The sequence below is a fragment of the Pongo pygmaeus genome, chromosome 1 (assembly GCF_028885625.2).
Source record: "Pongo pygmaeus isolate AG05252 chromosome 1, NHGRI_mPonPyg2-v2.0_pri, whole genome shotgun sequence".
Taxonomy (NCBI): Eukaryota; Metazoa; Chordata; class Mammalia; order Primates; family Hominidae; genus Pongo; species Pongo pygmaeus.
The window spans coordinates 47,079,905-47,102,669 of NC_072373.2; the positions used below are offsets into that span (position 1 = coordinate 47,079,905).

The 22,765-nt window shown below is 38.5% G+C and overlaps 1 protein-coding gene and 1 non-coding gene across 15 annotated transcripts in view; one reads left to right on the forward strand and one right to left on the reverse strand.

Annotated features, from left to right (window-relative positions):
- Positions 1 to 22,765, reverse strand: part of PPP1R12B (protein phosphatase 1 regulatory subunit 12B) — a 249,418-nt gene that overhangs the window by 178,002 nt on the left and 48,651 nt on the right. For all 14 annotated transcript variants that reach the window (XR_010122745.1, XR_010122748.1, XM_054461962.2 and 11 more), the window contains exon 2: positions 3,520 to 3,650. Coding sequence is in view for 12 of the 14 variants with exons in the window: in XM_054461962.2 (XP_054317937.1) it covers positions 3,520 to 3,650 (131 nt within the window). In the remaining 2 variants the exon portion in view is untranslated. The remainder of the gene's footprint in view (positions 1 to 3,519; positions 3,651 to 22,765) is intronic.
- LOC129023105 (U6 spliceosomal RNA) lies at positions 10,360 to 10,463 on the forward strand. The gene has a single exon (XR_008496671.1). It is a non-coding gene; the product is annotated as a U6 spliceosomal RNA (small nuclear RNA).

Genomic DNA, 22,765 nt, shown 5'->3' on the forward strand with positions numbered 1-22,765 from the left:
CTTTCAAGGTTCATTTAAAATGCTTTTGCCTTCATGAAACCTTTGCCTAGTCTCACAAACTGAATTCCCTCTTTCCTTCCTTTAACCCCATCCTCCCTCTTCACCTCCCCAACAAACACTAATTCTAGACCTCGGTCATGACTTACACTGTACCTCAATGCAACCATTCCATCAGACTGAAAGCTACTTGAAGGCAATGTGAAAGGAAAATAAAAACTTGGGACCCTAATTTCACTATTCCAAAAGAAAAAAAATTAAGCTGAAAGCTGAGTCATGCAAGAAGCTGCCTTACCTTTCGTTCCTAAGCAGATAGCTATAGATAAAAAGTTAAATATCTCTGCAGGTTCTATGTTTACCTCTATGTTCACATTATCTTATGTAAAGTGAGATTTACTGAGTGTGAGATGAACATTTAATTGACTATTCCCCTACTTGCTCCTTTTCTCTGGCAACATGTGAATTCAGGAATGTGACCATGCCCTCCCCTTTTCCCCTCCAGGCTGCTTTTCCCTTTTAAGTACTGAAGCTCTCAACTCGATCTCTGCGGAAAGGCACAGATCTGTCTCCTGGGTGTGCATCTTTAACCTTGGTAAAATAAACTTTTAAATTGATTGAGACCTGTCTCAGATACTTTTTGGTTCATAGCAACAACTGGGTCTTCCTCATTATCATCGCCATGGCATCTGATACTTGCTTTTTTCTCTTGGTATTCCATAAATATTGCTTGAATTACACGAAATATCTTAACCACTCTACTCTGACGTCTATTCCATCCCTACTGGATCAGGCATAATGTCACTTGGGTATACAGGACCCTGCTTTTCCCATGTTCTACAATCAAGAAGATGAATTTTTAGAAAGTAATTTGGCTCTCTGTTTTTCCATTTTCTCCAGTTCTAGGGAAAAAAAAAGTTAAAAACCTCTTTAGTTTTACTTTTACCTGGACAAGAATAAATATCAACCTATGAAGTAATTTCTACTTTATCTCTGAGAATCCTTACAGTTGCCCAAAGGCTCACAAACAGCCACTAGCTCGATAAATATGCCCCTAGAAAATAAAGCCTTCTTGTCCTTCCTAACTCAACACCAATACAAGGTCTTCATGCTACTATCCTAAGGGAGGAAGAAAGAAAATGAAATATGTTCAAAAACTGAGAATAAATTAGCATCTCAATAAACTATAAAGCCAAGTGCTGTATGTTTGGGTCAATCTGCTGCTTCTAAGTTAAACATTTATTCATTAAAAAAATGTAAAAACACCCAGCTAACTAGCATTGAGCCTGAACTCATTTTAAAATGAGGAAAAAAGCCTCTGAAGCTCCCTGCTTTTGGTGCAACATACTGAGACAAAAAGATCACCATGAAACATGAAATAGAATGTACTTGGATTCTTCCTAGAAAGCCAGTTTGCCTTTATTCATTTCTACTCCCTTGAAATTTAGAGTTCCTAATGATTCTGGGAATAAGAGCATAAAGTCTAAGATCTTTAAGATACAAAAATAAAAACGACAAGATGATCACGGACTGATCTTATTTACAACATTCTCCATTGGCCCTGAGGTAAAGCAACGGAAATGAATAGTACAAACAATGTATTTTTTTCCATTGCCTATTAAAAAAAAAATGCTACATACTGCAAATAAATAGATGACAGTAAAGTCAAAACCTGTCTAATAATGATATGTATAGTGAAAAATAAAATAAAGAAGGCCATCTCTACCACCACCCCACCTCTGCAATGGATTCTGGTCTAGATCACCTCTCTCCTGGTCAGACTTCAAAGTTTAATTTGTAATAATCTGTCTTAGGAAATAGTAGCTCTCACAGATTTATTTCATTCAAGGTAATATTTGTTTGAGATAGAGATTGTTACATTTTGAACTTACTTCCAGAAGAATATTTGTTCATAAAGATGAATTAAAGAAATCACTGTTAAAAAAAAAAAAAAGCAATTACAATCATTCTCTGTACTTAGCTTCACACACAGGAGGATAATGCCAGCGCAAGTGATCCTAATTCTAAGCATGAGCTCTCCTTAGAAAAATGAAAGAAAAAAACTTAGGAAAAAATTGAATCCTTGAATGTAATGAGATTTGGTAGCTCGAATATCACAAGCATGCCACCTGAACAAATAGCAATTGCAAGGCCAACATGTTCTATAAATGTTTCTTAAATAAATGTTTTAAGTAAAATCACCTCAACTCTTAGGCATCAGAATTCTGGTGTTACTGGATAAGACTAAGAATAAGAGCCCTCCTTCCTGTTAGACTCTGAAAATGGGCAGCCTAGGGGATGAAGAGGTTACTGACTTTTACTAAACTGGAACAGAGGCAGGAATCAAGAGTGAAGAAAACTGCATTGTTTATTTCTGTTGGCTTTGGGGCCAACCCAGTCATCCACTTTTTAGAACAAGCAGCCCAGTCAAACACCAGTGCTGCTGCCTAAAGTTTCTCTGGCTCTGACTCTCCCTTTGTTTAACTTCTCCCACTGAGCATCCCTGGGTCAGCAGCAAACCTAGCAACTCAGGCTCTCCCTTAGGAAACCTGGGCAAATCAGATTCTGTGGGAAGTCATTCTCAGGCCTCTACAGAGCTGCCAACAAAATTCTCCCTGCTGTTTCCTGGACAGGAGAAATGTAATGGAGCTCTAATCATATTATTGAAAAGGGCCTTCACATAAGCAATCTGATTTTCAAAGGAGCATAGAATATCATGATTTTATTTAGGGAATTTACCTTAACAATATAAATTTACCCTCATCTAGGACACACTCAACTGCCTCATTTTAAAGATGTTTCGACTGCCATTTTAAAGATGTTTCCTTGTTTAAAAATAAACTCCCCGATCATTCCTTCACACAACAGATATTTATTCAGTGCCTCTTATATCTCAGGTACCACAGGTACCACATGGTCAGGATTCTTCTGCCCACGGGAGGGGCAACTGGTTGTCCTGGAGATTAGTAGCTCCTAATGTATCTTATTAAATATTCCCATTCAACTAATGTGGAGAACAATGCCAGTGCCCACCTTTCCTTTGTTCTACATGTTTAGGCTCATTCTTCTGCTATTATTAACTACACGAGTGCTGTGACTGGTATGCTAGGCATTTTTTACCTTCATTTGTACTAAGCACTTGATTTTTTTAAAAAAAAACAATGAAATAGGTTTACAAAGAATCCAGAAAAACACCTCCAGGCCTGCCTATATACGTTCCCAGCTACAGTTGTTCAGAAAGTGAACCCAGACAGTGGAACAGCCACCTCTGCATATCCCAGCAAATATAAATTACCTGAAAATAGAAGCAAACAAAAAGAGCTTCAACTAAAAAACTATGGATTTAGCAGCTTTACAAAACATTGTATTTATTTATGTCTTAAAGATAATTCAACTTTCTGCTTTTGTAATCTGTAATAAAGAGAGATTATAACTATTTATAAAATTCAAATTCCTAAGAATAGAGGAGAAATGAAGGCTATTCCTACAAATACTGCAAAGCCACACACACAGAGACTCACTCACTCTGCTATGTTGAGATAGCCACAGGAAGCTGCTGCATGAAGGGGTGTCCAGCCCTCGTTGTCTTGTTGGTTTACATTGGCTCTGTTCTCCACCAGAAACTTCACCATGTCCAAATTTTCATCAATACACGCCTGAAAAGAAAAGTCCGTTCATTCATTCAACAAGTATTCACTGAGTTCCACTATGTGCCAGACACTGCTCTGGGCGTTGACAATGCCCAGCAGTTCTAATAATACATTAATTTCTATTTCTTCCATACTGTGTCCAGAGCATGACTTCTAGGCTTTGTGATCTTATGCAAGCTCCTTAAATGTCTCCATGCCTTAATACCTAAACTGTGAAACACAGTTTCATGTATAATGATAGTTAATCTTTTTTTTTTTTTTTTCTTTTTTTTCAGACGGAGTTTTACTCTTGTTGTCCAGGCTGGAGTGCAAAGGCACGATCTCGGCTCACCGCAACCTCCGCCTCCCAGGTTCAAGCGATTCTCCTGCCTCAGCCTCCCTAGTAGCTGGGATTACAGGAATGTTCCACCACACCTGGCTAATTTTGTATTTTTAGTAGAGACGGGGTTTCTCCATGTTGGTCAGGCTTGTCTCGAACTCCTGACCTCAGGTGATCCACCCACCTCAGTCTTCCAAAGTGCTGGGATTACAGACGTGAGCCACCGCACCAGGCTTATGACACTTAATCTTATTTATAGTATTACTAGGATTAATTGTGAAAGCGATTTCTAAAGTGCTACAAATGAATAAGCTGTTTCATCATTATATTATAAAAAGGAAAGCATGTTACAAAACACTGATTTGTATATGAATTTTATTTTATTTCACTGCCACCTATTTGTCGCAGATGCTTATTAATTGTAAAAGAAAATAATCAGAGGATCGCCTGAAGCCAGGAGTTTGAGACCAGCCTGGGTAACATAGTGAGACCCTGTCTCTATTATAAAAAAAAATTCATTCATTCATTCATTCATTCATTTAAACAAGAAAAAATCACACAGGAGCAAATGCAGTTTTTCTCAGTGGGAAGTTGTAGTTTACGACTCTAGAATTGCTAAACAAATCCTGCTTTGGGGAGAAAGTGTAGGGTGATCATTTCAAACAGAAAAAATGTATTTTCATGTATTTTCTGAATGGCTTCACACACTATGGCAAAGTATGCTTGCAGTTATGGATGGTTAGGGAGTCTCATCTGCTCATTTCACGGCAGCAATTAGGAGAAAGCAGAAGCTTTCTGAATAAAGGCTTTAGGCTTACCATAAGACTAAAAGAAACAGTCACAAACAGCAATGAGATCTAAAAAAACCAAAAGGTCTTAACATAGCTACAGAATAAAAATGTGGTAGAAGACCCACATGTGAAAATGGCCTTATCAAGGCCATTATCAAGGCTTGGATGGTTACAAAACCATTGGGATAATTCAGGACCAAGAAACAAATGAGACTCCCTTTTTAAAACTTGCCTTTTAATCCCCTCCTTTAAAAAACAAGGCTAAAACTTCAGCTCAGGAAGAATTATCCAAATCAAAGGATTTTCATAATAATATTAAGATATTACTTGCATTTCCATTGTATTGACATTTACACTAATGATGCAAAAGCAATGGTGAGTAAAACCGCTGGTGCCTTAACATGAAGCAAGACAATGGCATCAAAAACTACCAGCAGGCACTATATTCTTCCTCAGCACATACAGTTAAAAAAATAAAAAAGAAAGCCAGTTTCACTTAAGAATAACCTTGAAGAAGCAATAGAAATGTTTTTTTAATATTCTGTGTGAGAAAATGGAAAGTATACGTAAAGCACTTCTGCTGCATTTTGAGGTATAATGGTTGATTCTAGGAAAAAGCACCTCGGGCCAGGCATAGTAACTCATGCCTGTAATCCCAACACTTTGAGAGGCTGAGGCGGTAGGATCGCTTGAGCCCGGGAGTTCAAGACCAGCCTGAGCAACATAGACCCTATCTCTGCAAAAAAATTAAAAATTAGCCAGGCATGGTGGCACGCACGTGTAGTCCCAGCTACTCGGGAGGCTAAGGTGGGAGGATGGCTTAAGCCTGGGAGGTCAAGGCTGCAGTGAGCTGTGATCACTGCTCTCCAGCCTGGGTGACAGGGCAAGACCATTTCTCGAAAACAGAAACAAAAATAAAAATAAAAACACACCACTTGTGCATCTGCTTCAGGTGTGAGATGAACTAGCCACTTTTTAAAATCAAATTAACACCATTTTTACTCAAAAGAATAACCAACGAATTATGATTATTTGGACTTGAAAATGAACAAAGTAAGCCTGTCACTACAGAGAAAATAATCAGTATGTGTTGCAATAAAATTTGATCATCCAAGTGAAAATAAGAATTATGGAAACAGCTACCACCATGAGCTTGACAGCATCCCAGTATTCACTTTTCTGATAAGATCTGTTTGACTATCAACAAATCTGATTTGTTGATATTATATAATGAAATGTATTTAGATTTTGTAAGATCTCTGTAACTCAATCAACCTATATTTTCCAAATAAATAAACGCATGGTGTTAGCAAATCACACATGAAGTAAAAGATTCATTCAAAGTACAAGTTTGACTAATGCGTTTTAATGTAATAGCGTAAGAAAAGTCCATTGACATGGTTTCAGTTTCCACACTGCATGAACATTTAAGAAACTCATGTCTTAAACTACCATTTCTAAAACTTACATTTAAGAAACTATCAGGTTGGGTGTGGTGGCTCATGCCTGTAATCCCAGCACTTCGGGAGGCCGAGGCAGGTGGATCACCTGAGGTCAGGAGTTTGGGACCAGCCTAGCCAACATGGTGAAACCTCATCTCTACTAAAAATACAAAAACTAGGCAGGTATGGTGGTGCACACCTGTAATCTTCGCTACTCAGGAGGCTGAGGAACCAGAATCACTTGAACCCCGGAGGCAGAGGTTGTAGTGAGCCGGGATGACACCACTGCATTCCAGCCTGGGCCACAGAGACTGTGTCTCAAAAAAAAAAAAAAAAAGCAACAAACCATCACTTGTAGGAGTTTGGTATAATATCCAAGAAAAACATCTACAATTGTCTGAACAGACTATTAAAATGCTCCTCCCTTTTCCAAATATATACCTTTGAGAGGCCAGATTTTGCATACTTTCATCAAAAGAATATATCACAACAGATTGAATACAGACATTAAAATAAATTTGTAAAAATGTAAAACAATATCATTATTTTTAATTAAAATATGTCATTTACATTAACATGTAATCAGGGTCATTGTTGCTTTAAAGGACTTAATAAGTACATATTTAATAACTACATATTTTAAAAATTTCTCAGTCACATGTAATAATCAATACAAACAAAGTCCTGGTTAAATTTTGGGAGTCCTAAATGATTTTTTAAGTATAAAGGAATCCTGAGATCAGTTTGATAACCACTGTCTTTAATCAAGCATACCGAAAGATATTTCATGGTGATAATGAACAACTATTTAAACGGCAAAAGATTACTGTGGAAAGAATTAAAGTTAGAACTCTAGAGGGCCCTTGTAACTACAGGACTTAAGTAGTACATATCATACCAAGAGAACTTACAGGAATTCCCTTCAGAGATAAACCTCATAACAATCATGCCTAGAAGGGGATGAATGAAAAAAGGGTGATTTCATTTAGATGAAAATTTAATTAGATAACTTGGTTACAAACAGCATCTTTGTTATTTTTTCCCAAAATATTTGATACTTCTTTTACAGTTACTGAGATTAGCTAAAAATGTCAATCTAGGTTTGATTTGATGCTATATAATATATTCCTCCAATCTGACCTTCTGGCCAATCTGACTTTTATAGCCAGTCATTCATAATGGTCTAGTTTTCAACAGCAGCTCCAGAAATTATATTTCTTCTATGATGTTTTCTTAGGTTTATCAACTTCCACAAGTATACCCCATTCTTTACCATGTAAAATGTTTCATAATTATTCATCATATTTACAAATAGTTCATAAGTATGCTTATCACTAAATTGGTCATATATTGTATGTATGCCCATTTGCAATTCCATATGGCAAGGTCTAGCCAATTTATCGCAGAGTATCTCACTAAAAACTGTAAATCAACATTTTAATTTTATTTGTTTTTCTTTTTTGTAAATAAACGTTTTTAAGTAAAAAAATGGAAGAGGACACTTTCAAAAAGGTACTGAAGTCCAATAAGAAAAAAGTATTTTAAAGGTTGTGCTAAAAACACTCTTTGCCCTTAGTAATACTCCTGTATCAAGAAGGTCAAATGTGCCGTCTAAACCTGTGTAGGCCAGGACAGCTGGGTCAATTGCTTCTTGCTGGGTTGCAAAATTTCTTTGGCTCTGAAAGAACAATCTAAAAACTTAGCTCTAATGCCCACACTACTATCAAGCAGACTTTTAGAAGCCAATGTTTTCAAGATCATTCTTTGGCCTTTAAAGACAGCAGCAGCCACATTCCAGAGGCCCTAAAATAAGCCCAGCTAGTCCAGGTATCCAACGGGAGAAAACTTGTCTTTTCTCTTTCCTCCCCTCTTACTTCTCTCCTTTTCTTAGTCTCCTTCACCTCATCACTACTTCAGTTCTCTTCTTTTAAATTTTGTGATATTGTGTCTTATAAATCTCAAATCCTTGATATAAAAAACATTTTTGAGACAGGGTCTTGCTCTGTTGCCAGGGCTGGTCATCAACTCTTGGGCTCAAAAAGCCTCTGTCTCAGCCTTCCAAGTAGCTGGGACTACAGCTACATGCCACTACAGCAAGTTTGATACAAAATTTTATGGGAATGACACTGTAAGGAAGTTTGAGAGAACAAGAACAACAAAACTAGCCTAATCTAAAAATGTAATTTGGCGACCATCAATCTGTGAAGAACCATCTTACAGAAAATAAAGGAGGCCAACTGTCTAAATCATTCCCCATACCCTCCACAAAGTGAAGGATGGTATGTTGTTTAAAACAGTTTCGGCTAGGCATGGTGGCTCACACTTGTAGTCCCAGCACTTTGAGAGGCCAAGGTGGGAGGATCACTTGAGTCCAGGAGAACCTGTGCAACACAGTGAGACCCCATCTCTATTTGTAAAATAAATAAAAGCACCAGCTTTGGAGTCAGACAGACCAGGGCTTGCATACCAGCTCTGCTGATGTGTACAACCTAGAGTGGGGTATCTAACCTAACTATAAGCACACGTACTCATCTATAGCATTGGGAGTACCACCTACCTCATTAGGTTTTGTAAAGATTAAAGGAGATAAGCCCTTGGAATTGTTCCTGACTTGGTTGTTGTTAAGGCAACAGTGTAACACACGGCAACTGCCTCAAGGGGAAAAACAAAACAAAAAGTACTTATTCCTCACTGATCACAGCCCTCCCCACCCCCAGTACCTTATAGGAGGAAAGCAGTTTGGTTAAAAATGTCTTTGAACTAGCAAGATTCTGGAGCTTGTTTGTAAGTCTGACTGCAGAAAATTCCCTCTCTAATGTTCAGAATCCCATGGAGTCTTAAATTCAGGAGCTATATGAATAAAATAGTATGCACCCAGTTAAGGTGGAAGAGAATCATTCTTGTAGGTAAGACCAATCAACAGAGTTGTAGGACACTCACTCTCATGAAGCACCTTGGAGTGACTGTTCTCTTGCTTTTTTTTTTTTTTTTTTGCCTCCAGAAGAAGGAATATGACTAAAGCATGGATGAGAGACTAAAGCATGGATGAGAGACACATAGTTCCTGAAAATCTTCTCAAGTGAATAACGACTAAATTTAGATGCCCTTCTGCCCACTCCATCGGCAGCTGTGCTGCTGACTCATTCACGACTGAAGCATGGTAGATGAGCAGATTCGCCCACTTATAAAACTGTTTCCAGGGACATGAACTTCAACACCATGCCTCTACACAGAGCTATGCTAAACCTTCCAGAGAGATAGGTCTTTCCTTTTCTTGGGAAGCAGGCTAAACAAGCTTTTGATGTCACCCATGATAATGAGGAAATTCTTTGCATTTGGCCCAGATTCCTTCTGATGTAGTTTAAGTCCATTTCCTCCTATTTTGCATTCCTGAAGACACATCGAATTTTACTAAAGTAACAACGTGTTCTAAGCTCCTTAAGAAACAGAGATATAACTTAATTACTAGTATGAAGGAACTATTTAGAAAAACTGCCAGGTAATAAATTAAAGCTTCCTAACAGCATGTCACATTTGTCTGGCAATGACAATCTCCAAGGAAAAACTGGTATTGATTTTACCAATAATCTGGGGAAAGAGCACTGTGATCTCACTACTGTACCTGATACTGCTCTCTCCATATCAAAGGCAAAAGTGGCTGATATCAATCAGTGCCAGGGTTAAATCTGGCAGTGCAGACAAGGCCTCACAAAACAAAGCCTCCTCGGTTCCCAAAATAGCCTGCAACTGTTGCCACTAGCAAGTGCCAGCTTTCAGAGCTGACCTTGCTGTTGTGTCTCAGAATATCACTAATACTACCTGCCTTGGCCTTAGAACAACTCTCTTCCCCATAAAACCCAGCTCCAGGTGTCTGGGCATATGTCACACTAGAAGCTGGGCTTAGTGCAGCCTAACACATACTTGTTTGGATTTTTCAGCCCACGCTTTCCTTGATTTCAACAAATCATGTGGACAAAATTGTTGAGAGAGTATATCAAAAAATACTATGATGTTTTCTTAGGTTTATCAACTTCCACAATTATACCCCATTCTTTACCATGTAAAATGTTTCATAATTATTCATCATATTTACAAATAGTTCATAAGTATGCTTATCACTAAATTGGTCATAGAGTGGGAGAAAATATTTGATTTGAAAATCAATGCTTAGTTCGGCAGTACATATACTAAAATTGGAACAATACAGAGATTGGCATGGCCCCTACATAAGGATGACAAGCAAATTCATGAAGCATTCCATATTTTTTATAAGCAAAAATATATGTACATAATAAAGTTTTTAAATTTGCACATCATATATCTGTATGGGATTAATATCCAGAGTATATCGAGAACAACCTGATTCAAAAATGGGCAAAAAAGATTTGAATGGACATGTCTCCAAAGATGTACAAATGGCCAATAAGCATATGAAAAAATGCTCAATGTCACTAATCATTAGGGAAATGAAAATCAAAACTACAATGAGATAGCACCTCATACCTATTAGGATGGCTATTATCAAAAAAAACAAAATAGGCCTGTAGTCCTAGTTATTTTGGAGGCTGAGGAGGGAGGATTGCTTGAGCCCAGGTGATCGAGGCTGCAGTGAGCTATGATAGCACCACTGCACTCAAGGCTGGGCAACACGCAAGACCCATCTCTAAAAATAAATAATGAAATATAAAAATAAAATTTTAGCATGCAAGGAAATATTTAAAAAGTGTTGGCTGGGCGTGGTGGGTCACGCCTGTAATCTCAGCACTTTGGGAGGGTGAGGTGGGTGGATCACGAGATCAGGAGATTGAGACCACCCTGGCCAACATGGTGAAACCCCGTCTCTACTAAAATACAAAAAATTAGCTGGGCATGGTGGCGCGTGCCTGTAGTCCCAGCTACTTGGGAGGCTGAGGCAGGGGAATCGCTTGAACCCAGGAGGCGGAGGTTGCAGTGAGCCGAGATCACGCCACTGCTCTCCAGCCTGATGACAGAGCAAGACACCATCTCACAAAAAAAAAAAATGTTGGCAAGGGATTAAAATCCTTGTGCACTGCTCAGGGTAATGTAAAATGGTATAGCCTCTATGGAAAACAGTATAGAAGTGCCTCAACAAATTAAAAATAGAATTACCATTTCTATTTTCTATTCAAAAATAGGATTTTGAATATATATCCAGAAGAATTCTGGGTATAAACTCAAAATAATTGATGCTGGTTGTAATGGCTCATGCCTGTAATTCTAGCACTTTGGTAGGCTGAGGCGAGTGGACTGCCTGAGCTCAGGAGTTCAAGACCAGCCTGGGCAACATGGCGAAACCTTGTCTCTACTAAAAATACAAAAAATTAGCTGGGTGTGGTGGCATGCGCCTGTAATCCCAGCTACTCAGGAGGCTGAGGCACAAGAATTGCTTGAGCCCGGGAGGTGGAGGTTCCAGTGAGCAGAGACTGTAGTCCAGCCTGGGGGACAGAATGAGACCCTGTCTCAAAAAAAAAAAAGAAAAAAGAAAAGAAAACAATAATAATTGAAAGCAGGGTCTCTCAAAGAGATATGTGTACACCCATGTTCACAGCAGCCTTATGCGCAATAGCTACAATGTGGAAGCAATTGAAAAGCCCATTGATGGGTGAATGGATAAGTAAAATATGGTATATACATACAATGTATATATACCAGAGGGAGTGTGGTCCTGATAACACCTTGATTTTAAACTTCTGGCCTCCAGAACTGTGGGAGAATGATCGAATAATTTTGTTTTACGCCACCAAGTTTGTGTTAATTTGTTACAGAAGCCACAGGAAACTAATAAACTTGCCATAGAATAGGGAATCAGCATCAGAACCTAGAGAGTCTGCCATATCCTCAATCCTTACTAGTAACTGAAAATCACAGCTGTAACTGATCCCTTCTTTGATAGATGAAAAGTGATCAATAAACTTATCATACGACTTTTTAAAAGACAACTACATTAAATAGAAAGTTTTAGAAACTGTTTAACCAATCTCTGGCTCAAATAGCAAAACCCTGAAAGAACTAATCATGGTTCTCACATGAGGCATTTTACTGAAGGTATTCTGGCTGAGGACTGAAACTGGGATAGAAATACTAATTGATGAGGTCCCTGTGAAACCCAACATTTCTAAGCTCAAAGTCCCCTTGCCCCAACTAGGCGGCCAAGAAATCATATGCCAAGAAATTATACAGCTGTCCCTCAGTAGCCGTGGGGAACTGGTTGCAAGACCCCCTGCAGATATCAAAATCCACTGAGGGTCAAGTTCCTTAAATAAAATGGTATAATATTTGCATATAACCTATGCACATCCTTCCAGATACTTTAAATCATCTCTAGATTATTTAAAATGCCTAAAACAATGTAAATACTATGTAAATAGTCATTATACTATACTGTTTTTATCTGTATTATTTTTATTAATATTAAATTTTTATTTTTTATTTTTCCCAAATATTTCCAATCTGCAGTTGGTTGACTCCATGGATGCAGAACCCATGGATACGGACAGCCATTAGTACAAATAAATTAAAGGTGATAAAGGACTCAGTAAATCTGGCAATCACCACCATCAGGAGATCATCACTACAGGAAGGCTTTATTTTAACCTATTAGTAGTTAAGATTGACTGATCCAGAGCTTGAGTCAATCCTTCCAAGTACCTGTCTCTTCATTCCAATCATGACATAATATAACTACTGCTTAAGTGGAAATCATCACAGCAGTCTGCTCCAACATGACAGGTGACACCAGCAACTGTCTGCCCTGTGGGAAAGACTCATAACCCCACTGGCAGAGACAGTTTGGCTCTCAAATGGTGAGAACTATATCTGATTATGTACTCAGTGGTCAGGCAGGCTCTGGACACAGATCTGTACCCTTTCAAGAGAGACAGTCGAGAGAGCAGAAGTAAAGAATTTTCCATGAAGTGTCATACTGATTAAGATTTTGTTCTCAGTAAACTGGCATATTACCTCAAGACTGCAAATGTTTACAAGTTGGGACCAGAGAACATCTCCCTTCAATTAAAAGCAAGTATCATATTGCCTAAGGGTTAACAGTACTTACATTTCAAAAATGTGTTCAATTTGGATTCTAATAAGCCCTTCGCTTCAAATAATGTTTCCCTCAATCTTCTCTATTCCCCATGCTTTTATTCACCTAAATGAAGAAAAACTCATTCAGCTGTCTTACAACTTGGCAACTTTTGCACTATGGTTATACATGTCTGATCGCTTATCATCAAATCATGTTTTTTGAAAGTTGAGGAGAAAGAAGATGAAGAGCTCAGAAAACGAAATCTGCATTTTCTCAAAGCTCATGAGTCATCTTCAAACAGAAGCTGTATGTTCCAGTCTCCAAATCTCTACTTTGTTACTCACTGATCATTCTAATTTTGAGGAACAATAAATGTGGCCTACTAATTGTGATAAAAATCCCAAGTATGACTTTCTTTCAGATCAAAGGTGAGATAGCTGAGTAACTCTGACACTTGAATATAAGAAAGTCCTGTTGAAATTGCCTTCTTACAAATTCTGTACATAAGAGCTGAGACACACTAAATAATGGAATGATACACCTTTACAGACTTGATCAAAGACATTCCTTGGAAAAAGTCTATTATAACAAAACAGTAAAAGAAAAAAAGAATATGGAAGCTGGAGTGATAAGCATTAGGACTTTTCATGTTACAGATGAAGAAACTCAGCCTTGGAAAAGTTAAATGATTCTTATTTAAGGTCATATATTCAGTCACAGAACCACCTAAATGCTTTCTACCTACCACTTTAGAGGTGTCCGAAATAGAGTTCATGGCCAGGGTCAAGAAACTACTTGGTTCATGGAACATTTTCAATGCTTAATACCATCTCCCTAAAAATAGCTTTATTTTAGTATATACAGTGTAAACTGATATTAGTCTACCCCTACAATAATTTTATATAAGGAATGTGGCCAATTGGTCAATTTGAGTTGGTTACTCCTAACTAGACTAAATGCAAAACACAAAGATCTCATTAAACTGCTTTGGTTACCACTCTGTTTATTAGCGTGAGTCTGGATTAGAAACCGCCTTCCTCTCTTGGCTACCTGTCTTAATCACAGCCCCCCAATGGTCTACCCTGCTGCCAAGTTGGCATGTAGAGTAAATTGTTGTCCCATGGAGAGGGATTTTTCTATTTAACTCCAGATCACTCTGTGCCCATAAACAAGTGTTTCACAAGCCACAAGAGCACAACCTGAAAGCTATGGCATGGGCAATGCTCCATAGCTGTCAAGTAAGCCTGGGGAAAAGAAGGAAGGCAATTCTGGGATCTGAGTTGAGTAAGGAGTGAATGCCACAAAGAAATTACAGGCAGTTTAAATCTGCAGAAAGTATAAATCAGCACACCAAATATTATCCCTAAAAGGAGATATTAAATAAAAGGTTATTATTTTCCCAGCATATTTTAATCAAGCATTTTATATAGTCAAAGCTAATAATATATTATTAGTCCATAACACTTATCGTCATGTCCTCCCACAGGTAGAGTACTACATGGTAGAAGACACGAGAGAAAGCAGTTATATAACCCTACGCAGTACAGTATACAGTTAAGAGGAGACTATGAAATAAGACTTCTTGAGTTCAAATCCCATGTCTACCAGTTAAGTAGTTTTGTGTTCTTGGAACAAGTTATTTCTGTCTGCTTCAGGTTCCTCATCTGTTAAATTATCATACCAATCATAAGAACTACTTCATGGAGTTACAATGAGGATTAAATGAGCTAACGTACATAAAAACACTTCAAGCCTGGCACACAGTTAAATGTTATGTGTTAGCTGCTATTATTATATTACCCTTGTATAATCTCCAGAGTTAACAAGGGACCCTCCTTTCTACACAAGAGCAAAAATGATATACTTAAACATAAATATAGTTCTACGTAAGTAATGTTATACTTAAATATAAATATAAACTCTATGTAAGTTCCTGTACATGTAAACAGATCACAGTCAGGTTTCATTCATAAGAGATAAAAGATAATTTAAGTTAGGATTAGAGGAAAGGAAAACAATGGGCCAGGGCTCCTACAGCTGACTCCTATAGCTGGTAAAGGAAGTTGAGGGGCTTTAGACTGTGTTTTACCATAACAGAGTCACTGGCTGCTGCGGGTCCATCAAGTCAAATTGTTAGCACAAGCAGAAAATCTAAGAAGATAAAGTTCTGATCTGACACTGACACACATTACCAAAGAACAGGTTAAGAATTTGTCTCAGTAATCAGTGTTCCCTGACTGTAATGTGCATTTCCATTTATTCATGTAACAAATATTCACTAAGGCCTGTACTATTCCAGACATGGTCCTCAGGCGGAGATGTAGTAATAAAAAATGATTAAGACTTTACCATTTAGTGGTGGAAAGAGACATGTAAATGATACAATGCAACAGAAATAATCTCTAATATAAAATGAGAGATAAGTACAAAGTGTTGTAGTGCAGAGTAAGAAGTTGCTAACTTGGTCGAGGGGCTACAGGAAAAACCTCCCAGTATAAACATTATTTGGGCTGGGTGTGGTGGCTCACGCCTGTAATCCCAGCACTCTGGGAGACCAAGGTGGGCGGATCATGAGGTCAGGAGATCAAGACCATCCTGGCTAACACAGTGAAACCCCGTCTCTACTAAAAAAATACAAAGTTAGCCGGGCGTGGTGGCACACGCCTGCAGTCCCAGCTACTCCGGAGGCTGAGGCAGGAGAACCCCTTGAAGCTGGGAGGTGGAGCTGCAATGAGCCAAGACACGCCACTGCACTCCAGCCTGGGCAACAGAGTGAGACTCCGCCTCAAAAAAATTATAATAAAAATTAAAAAAATAAAAATAAAAAAATTATTTACCTGAGTTATAAAGAAGAAAGAGAACACTGAAACAGCAGCGATGAAGAGAATCTGAAGCAAAGAGAATAACATAGGCAAAGGTCTGGAGGAAACAGAAAATGTCCATTTTTTGGAATAGTGAGAATTCTATGCATGCATAGACTAAACAGGGGGTGGAGGCATGCATAGAAATTTAAGTAGGGCTTCATCTGCCATACTGAGAAAATGGAACTTTACCCTATAGGCTAGTGGAAAATAGAAGGAATTGTGGCTGGTACGGTATGTTGACAGCCATGAAGGTCCCTATATCCCATCCATGATAAAGAGTTTCACCTTTATCCTGAAGACAACAGGGAGGTATTGAGGTTTTTAAACCAGAGAGTGATACTATCAAAATTGTATCTTAGAATGATAATTGCAGTAGGAATATGAAGATTGAACCACTGGGAGGGAAAAACTCATGAGACACACCAGTGAGGAAATTGTGATCCAGGCTAGAGAGGATGAGGGTCTTGAAATAAGGTACTGGCAGCTAAGACACTGGGGAGGACATGGATTTGAGAAGTACCCCTGAGGTAGAATGAACAGAACAGGGTCACTTATTAGAATGTCAGTGGTGAGAAAGGATAACATGGAGATTGTTAAGAGCTTAGGACCGTGGGTGAATTTTGATACCACTTAGACAAAACAGGGAATATAAGGAAGTCTTAGAAGTCTTTTCTGTTTCTGATTCCCAACTAGTGCTAATTTCTCTTAAAGCCTAAGTGACTTACACTCAGGAACTATATTTGAGCAGCAAACTAACAAGTACTGTTGCCCTTTCCATATTAAATAATCCTGAAGTAAGCCTAGAGAAATCAGTGCCAACCAGCCCAGCCTCACAGCTGTTCCCTGCCCCACAGCAAAGTCCTGGTTGGGTCAGTGTCATGAATACCATGGCATGGGCCTGGCAAGGCATTATTGTACAGCAGCCCACACAACAGGGGAATTGAGGTTACAGTATAAGGTCTCAGCTACAGCAGAAATCTCTTTAAAGGCACGTGTTAGTGATAACAATGGTAACTTTACAACTCAAGAGAACACCCCCAATTTTTTCTCAAAAATTGAAATCTTTGGAATAGAAAATGAGTTGGTAAATTAAAAATATACTGTTTGGCCCATATGGTATTTTAAAATTAAAGATTTTTTGCATACAAAAATTCTATATTTGAAACTCCTTTTTAAAAATTAGATTACCTTACAACACTGGGGCCAGATTCCCACAAAGTAACAACTGGTTGGAGTTGAGTGGCAGCTGCCTTCTTTAGGCAGAACATGCGTTTCTCAGTGCCCCAGGCCCCATCTCTCTCTACTGTGTGAAACCAAGCCTGCTTTATTAATTTGTATTACCTGCCCATCCCCTTTACTTTCTTATTTTCCCAAAAATTTTTATTATGAAGACGTTCAAACACAGAAAAGTTGAAAGAAGTTCACAGTGATCCCCCCATATACCCACACAAGCTATCGTCCACTATTAATGTTGTATTTGCTTTGTCATGTATCCATCCCTTCATCCATTCATCCCATTTCAGACATTAGTAATAATTTCTCCAAATACTTAACTATAAACTAGAGTTCAATACCTCTTTACAGTATTATTTTTCTTTTGAAGTAAAATTTACATACAGTGAAAAGCATGAATCTTAGGTATACATTCACTAAGTTTTGACAAATGTCTGTATATGTTACCCCTCATTGTAGGTGTTTCAGTTGCATCTCTCAGGCATCTGACCCCTTGGACAGAAAATTGTTTTTCTACATTGCTCTGACCTCAGCACTGTCCGAGGCCAAGGAAGTGCTGGCTATGAGCAGAAACATAGTTGACCTCTCTTAAAGCTGCATCTTGTTTCTGCTAGGCCTTAACAGTCCAAATCTGGGTATAATCAATTTTGTATATCTGATAATACAAATTCACTACTGAGGCTGAAAACAGAGGACATACTAGAGATTAAGACTTTAGAAATCTAAACAACTTGGTTTTTTCCTGAAAGCATCAAGCATAATGATACAACAAAACATGGCCTGTAGTTCAAACTTCAGACTGCTATGTCCTAGAAGAAGGGAAGTAGAATGAAAAATACAAACCAATAAATAACACAAACATCCCTTGAGGTCACAAATAGAAGAGTTAGATTCCACTCTCCCCAACTAGCTTAGTGGTAGTACCAAGGTAACAAGAAAAGCTTCCATGATTTGGTTGGTAAGAGAAGGCATTCCTAAGTCCAGGAAAAGATCAGGAATAGCAAAAAGGTAGAAACCTCATGTTCCAAAAGTAGAATATGGACTGGTAAAAACCTGAAAGAGGACTCAAGATTCACTGTTAAGGCAAAGACTTTCCACATAGCCTGGCAAAGCAATGGCATCCCTTTATGGAAATGAAAATGAGAAACGCCCTGTCTCCTTTAATGGTAAGTGCTTACTTATCTGCAATCAAATCCCAGCCTCCCAGAGCACTTTGCTAGCAGGGTGCTCAGAATTAGGTGAAGCTTGCCAAGACAGAAAATTTCAGATGCTGTCACAGAGGCACCGAAGGTTAAGGAAAGAGTGTGTGTTACCTTGCTTTCAATCTGTCTCAACTGTCTCATTTATAGAGTGTCCTCAAGCCCAAACTCTGAACAACTGTTATGTAGGACAGAGGTAGAGGAGAAATTTCAGAACAGAATGGAGGATGTTATAAGATGCTGTACAGACAAAAGAGTCTGACGTTAATGTCACAGCCCATCCTAATCTTTCCACAGCTAAGTTTCTTAGCTATACAAGAAAAACACCAAATTTAACCTTCTTTTTATTTCAGGGTTGATGTGAGGACACAAGATGACAAATATGAAAACAGATTTTTTAAAAAGATAACTAGTACATAAGTCCAAGTATTGCTATTAACGTATGATATTCTTTGTGTTAATTAATAAAACAAAATATACTGTGAGGCAGTATAGTGCATTGATTTAGAGCAAACTTTCTCTGTAAAGAGCCAAAGAGAAAGTCCTTTATTTGGAGACCAAGGTGAATGAATTGCTTGAGGGCAGGAGTCCAAGACCAGCCTGGGCAACGTGGTGAGAATCTATCTCTACAAAAAAAAAAAAAAAATTTAAAATTAGCCAGGCATGGTGGTGGACAACTGTAGTCCTAGCTACTCGGGAGACTGAGATGAAAAACTTGCTTAAGCCCAGGAGGTCAAAACTGCAGTGAGGTATGATTGTGCCATTATACTCCAGCGTGGGTGACAGAGCCTGACCCTGTCTCTAAAAAAACAAGAGAAAAAAGAAAGAATTACTTTAAGCTTTGCAGATCATAGTCTCTTGCAAACATTCAACTCTGTCACTATAATGTAAAGGCAGCTATAGACAATACTAAACCAATGACTATAGCTGGGTTCCAGTACAATTTTATGGACACTAAAAATCTGAATTTCATATAAGTTGCACATATCACAAAATATTTTACTTCTTTTTCAGCTAATTAAAAGTGCAAAACTATTTTTAGCTTATAGGTTGTACAAAAACAGGCAGTGGGCTGGATTTGGCCCATGAGCTACAGTTTGCTGACCCCTGATTTAGTGCATTGGCCAGAAAGTTTGAATTCAAATGTCAGCTGTCGAACTTAATAGCTATAAGACCTTGTATAAGTTACTTAACTTCTTTCTGCCTCAGTTACCCCATCTATAAAATGGGAATAACAGTAATATTTCTTTCTTAGTATTATTATGAAGATTACATATCTTTACATGGACACAGCAGTTGGAACAGTGTCTGGCACAACTTAACTGCTCATGCATATTGCTGTTAGCTATTATAAACCATTTCCATAACAATCTCTAACAATTCTGCAAGTGTGCCACACTTTCACATGCCCTCATATATTTACACACGCTGTTTCCTCTGCCTGGAATGCATTTTCCTGCTTAGAGCTTCTACATGGTCTGAAAGACTTAGTTTAATCTGCTTAGAGCTTCTACATGGTCTGAAAGACTTAGTTTAAACATTACCTTCACTATGAACCCTGCCTTGACTATTCTTCTCATCCTAGCAGATACTAGCCACTACCACCAGTTTCCCATTACCTATTGTAGTATATTGGATTTTATTGTAGTTATCTTTGATAGGTCAAATTCTCAGCAAGACTCCTTGTATGCAGAGTCTATGACTTACTAATTGTATCCCCAGGGCCCAGAACAGTGCTCTACACACACAAAGCATGTATTTACTTGATGATATTAACAATACAGAAAGCAAGCTAATACATTAATAACGAGGACAGAAATCTCCTAGTTATGTGCCATAAAAAGGAACAAAATCATGTGCTTTCCAGTAACATGGATGCAGCTGGAGGCCATTATCCTAAGTAAATTAACGCAGGAACAGAAAACAAATTCTGCATGTTCTCACTTATAAGTACAAGCTAAACATTGGGTATTCATGGACATAAAGATGGCAACAGTAGACACTGGGGACTACTAGAGCAGAGAGGGAGGGAGAGAGAAAGGGAGAGGGGCTAGGGATGAAAAACTATTGGTACTACACTTGCTAACTGGGTGATGGGATCAATCATACCCCAAACTTCAGCATCACACGATATACCCATTAACAAACTTGTACATGTACCCCCTGAATCTAGAAGTTGAAATTATAAAAAATAAATGAAATAAGATCTTTTTAATCCATCACCAAGGAAAAAAAAATATCGGCCATGCGCAGTGGCTCACGCCTGTAATCCCAGCACTTTGGGAGGCTGAGGCAGGCGAATCACGAGGTCAGGAGATCAAGACCATCCTGGTTAACACGGTGAAACCCCGTCTCTACTAAAAACACAAAAAATTAGCCAGGCATGGTGGTGGGTGCCTGTAGTCCCAGCTACTCAGGAGGCTAAGGCAGGAGAATGGCTTGAACCCAGCAGGTGGAGCTTGCAGTGAGCCAAGATTGCGCCATTGCACTCCAGCCTGGGCGACAGAGCAAGACTCCGTCTCAAAAAAAAAAAAAAAAAGAAATCAGGCTAGGTGCGGTGGCTCACACCTGTAATCCCAGCATTTTAAGAAGGTAAGGAGGGAGGATTGTTTGAGACCAGCTTGGACAACAAAATGAGACCTCATGTCTACAAAAAATTCAAAAATTTGCTGGGCATGCTAACACATGCCTGTGGTCCCAGCTACACAGGAGGCTAAGGCAGGGGGATCGCTTAGGCCCAGGAAAATGAGGCTGCAGTAAGCCATGTACGCACAACTACACTCCAGCCCTAGGTGACAGAGCGAGACCCTGTCAAAAGAAAAGAAATCTCCTAGTTATATAACAAATGTGAATATAATTAAATATGTAAATAATTTCTAATATCCTATTTTGAGTAAAATTTACCATGTTAATATCCATCCCCAGGCATATCCAGTGAGCATCCAGAGGTTGTCTTGGTGCTATTATTAGTTGGTAGCAGATATCTTAGAATCCACACATTGATAATCACAACACTAGGTTTTAGAGATTCAAAAGCTCATCTCCCACCTCAATTTACAAAAAAAATAAATAAATGTTTAGTAGTGAGGGGAAAAGGAAATAAAATAATGAAATGTGAAATTTCCACCAATATAACAATGTACATAGCAAAAAGCAAGAAGTTAACAGAATGAAAGCCCTTTTCTGAGCCTTCTCTTAAACTCTTATGGAAATAATCATCAAAAGGCTTCACCAAGGCCATTGAGAGAAGTATGCTTTTTCAGCTAGTCAGGATTCTAACTAAAACAGAGTTACTTGGGCAACATAAGACATTACCCTTGCCACTCTCAACTTGCCATGAGTGTTGTGCCCCTTTGCTTAGACTTCTGCCAGGCAAGCTATGATACTGTGCCCAAATGATCCTGTGCCAGATACAACAATCCCTCTGACAGAAGGTTCCTTGTGTCTACTAATGCTAGGCTAACCAGCATGCCTGGCATACTGTCTCAAAAAAATCAAAGCTGTTTTGGGAGAACAGGTTAAAGGAGGAAGGGACTCCAACAACTAAATAGTGAATATTTTCCAAAAGGCAATTTAATATCATCAAAATCAATGAATGCTATAATAACGAAGACAGTCCAGTGAAGATTCAGATCACAGCCCCCAGGGAACACTAACATGACAGTCAGGATGAAGTAGGAGCTTTCCATTTGCTAAGTTTTCTAAGTTAATGTCACATATGTAAAAATCCCAGCTGTCTGCTGTGGAAATAATGACATCAGAATCAGTTTGTCCTTGGGTTTTCGTTTTTGCTTCTTTTGTTTCTAATGTCTGTATGCATATGTGTGTAATGCACTAGCTGAGAATTATCCATTTTTCCAGAGGTCTATTTCTCTCTTTCAGAGCATGAGATCATATACTATGAGAATCTGCCAAATTTAAGGAATTTGGCATACTGTCTCCTAAAAAAATCAAACATATAGAAAATACTTTTTAGCTGGGTGTGGTGGCACACGCCTGTAGTCCCAGCTACTCGGGAGGCTGAGGTGGGAGAATTGCTTGAGTCCGGGAGGTGGAGGTTACAGTGAGCTGAGATTGTGCCACTGCACTCCAGCCGGGGCGACAGCGCAAAACTCCATCTCAAAAGTAAAAAAGAAAATATTTATGTTAGGACTATGCTGTATTCTCGCCAGTGCCATTGTTATTCCTACTACCATTGCTATCATGATTTTCTTCGGTGCATGTACAG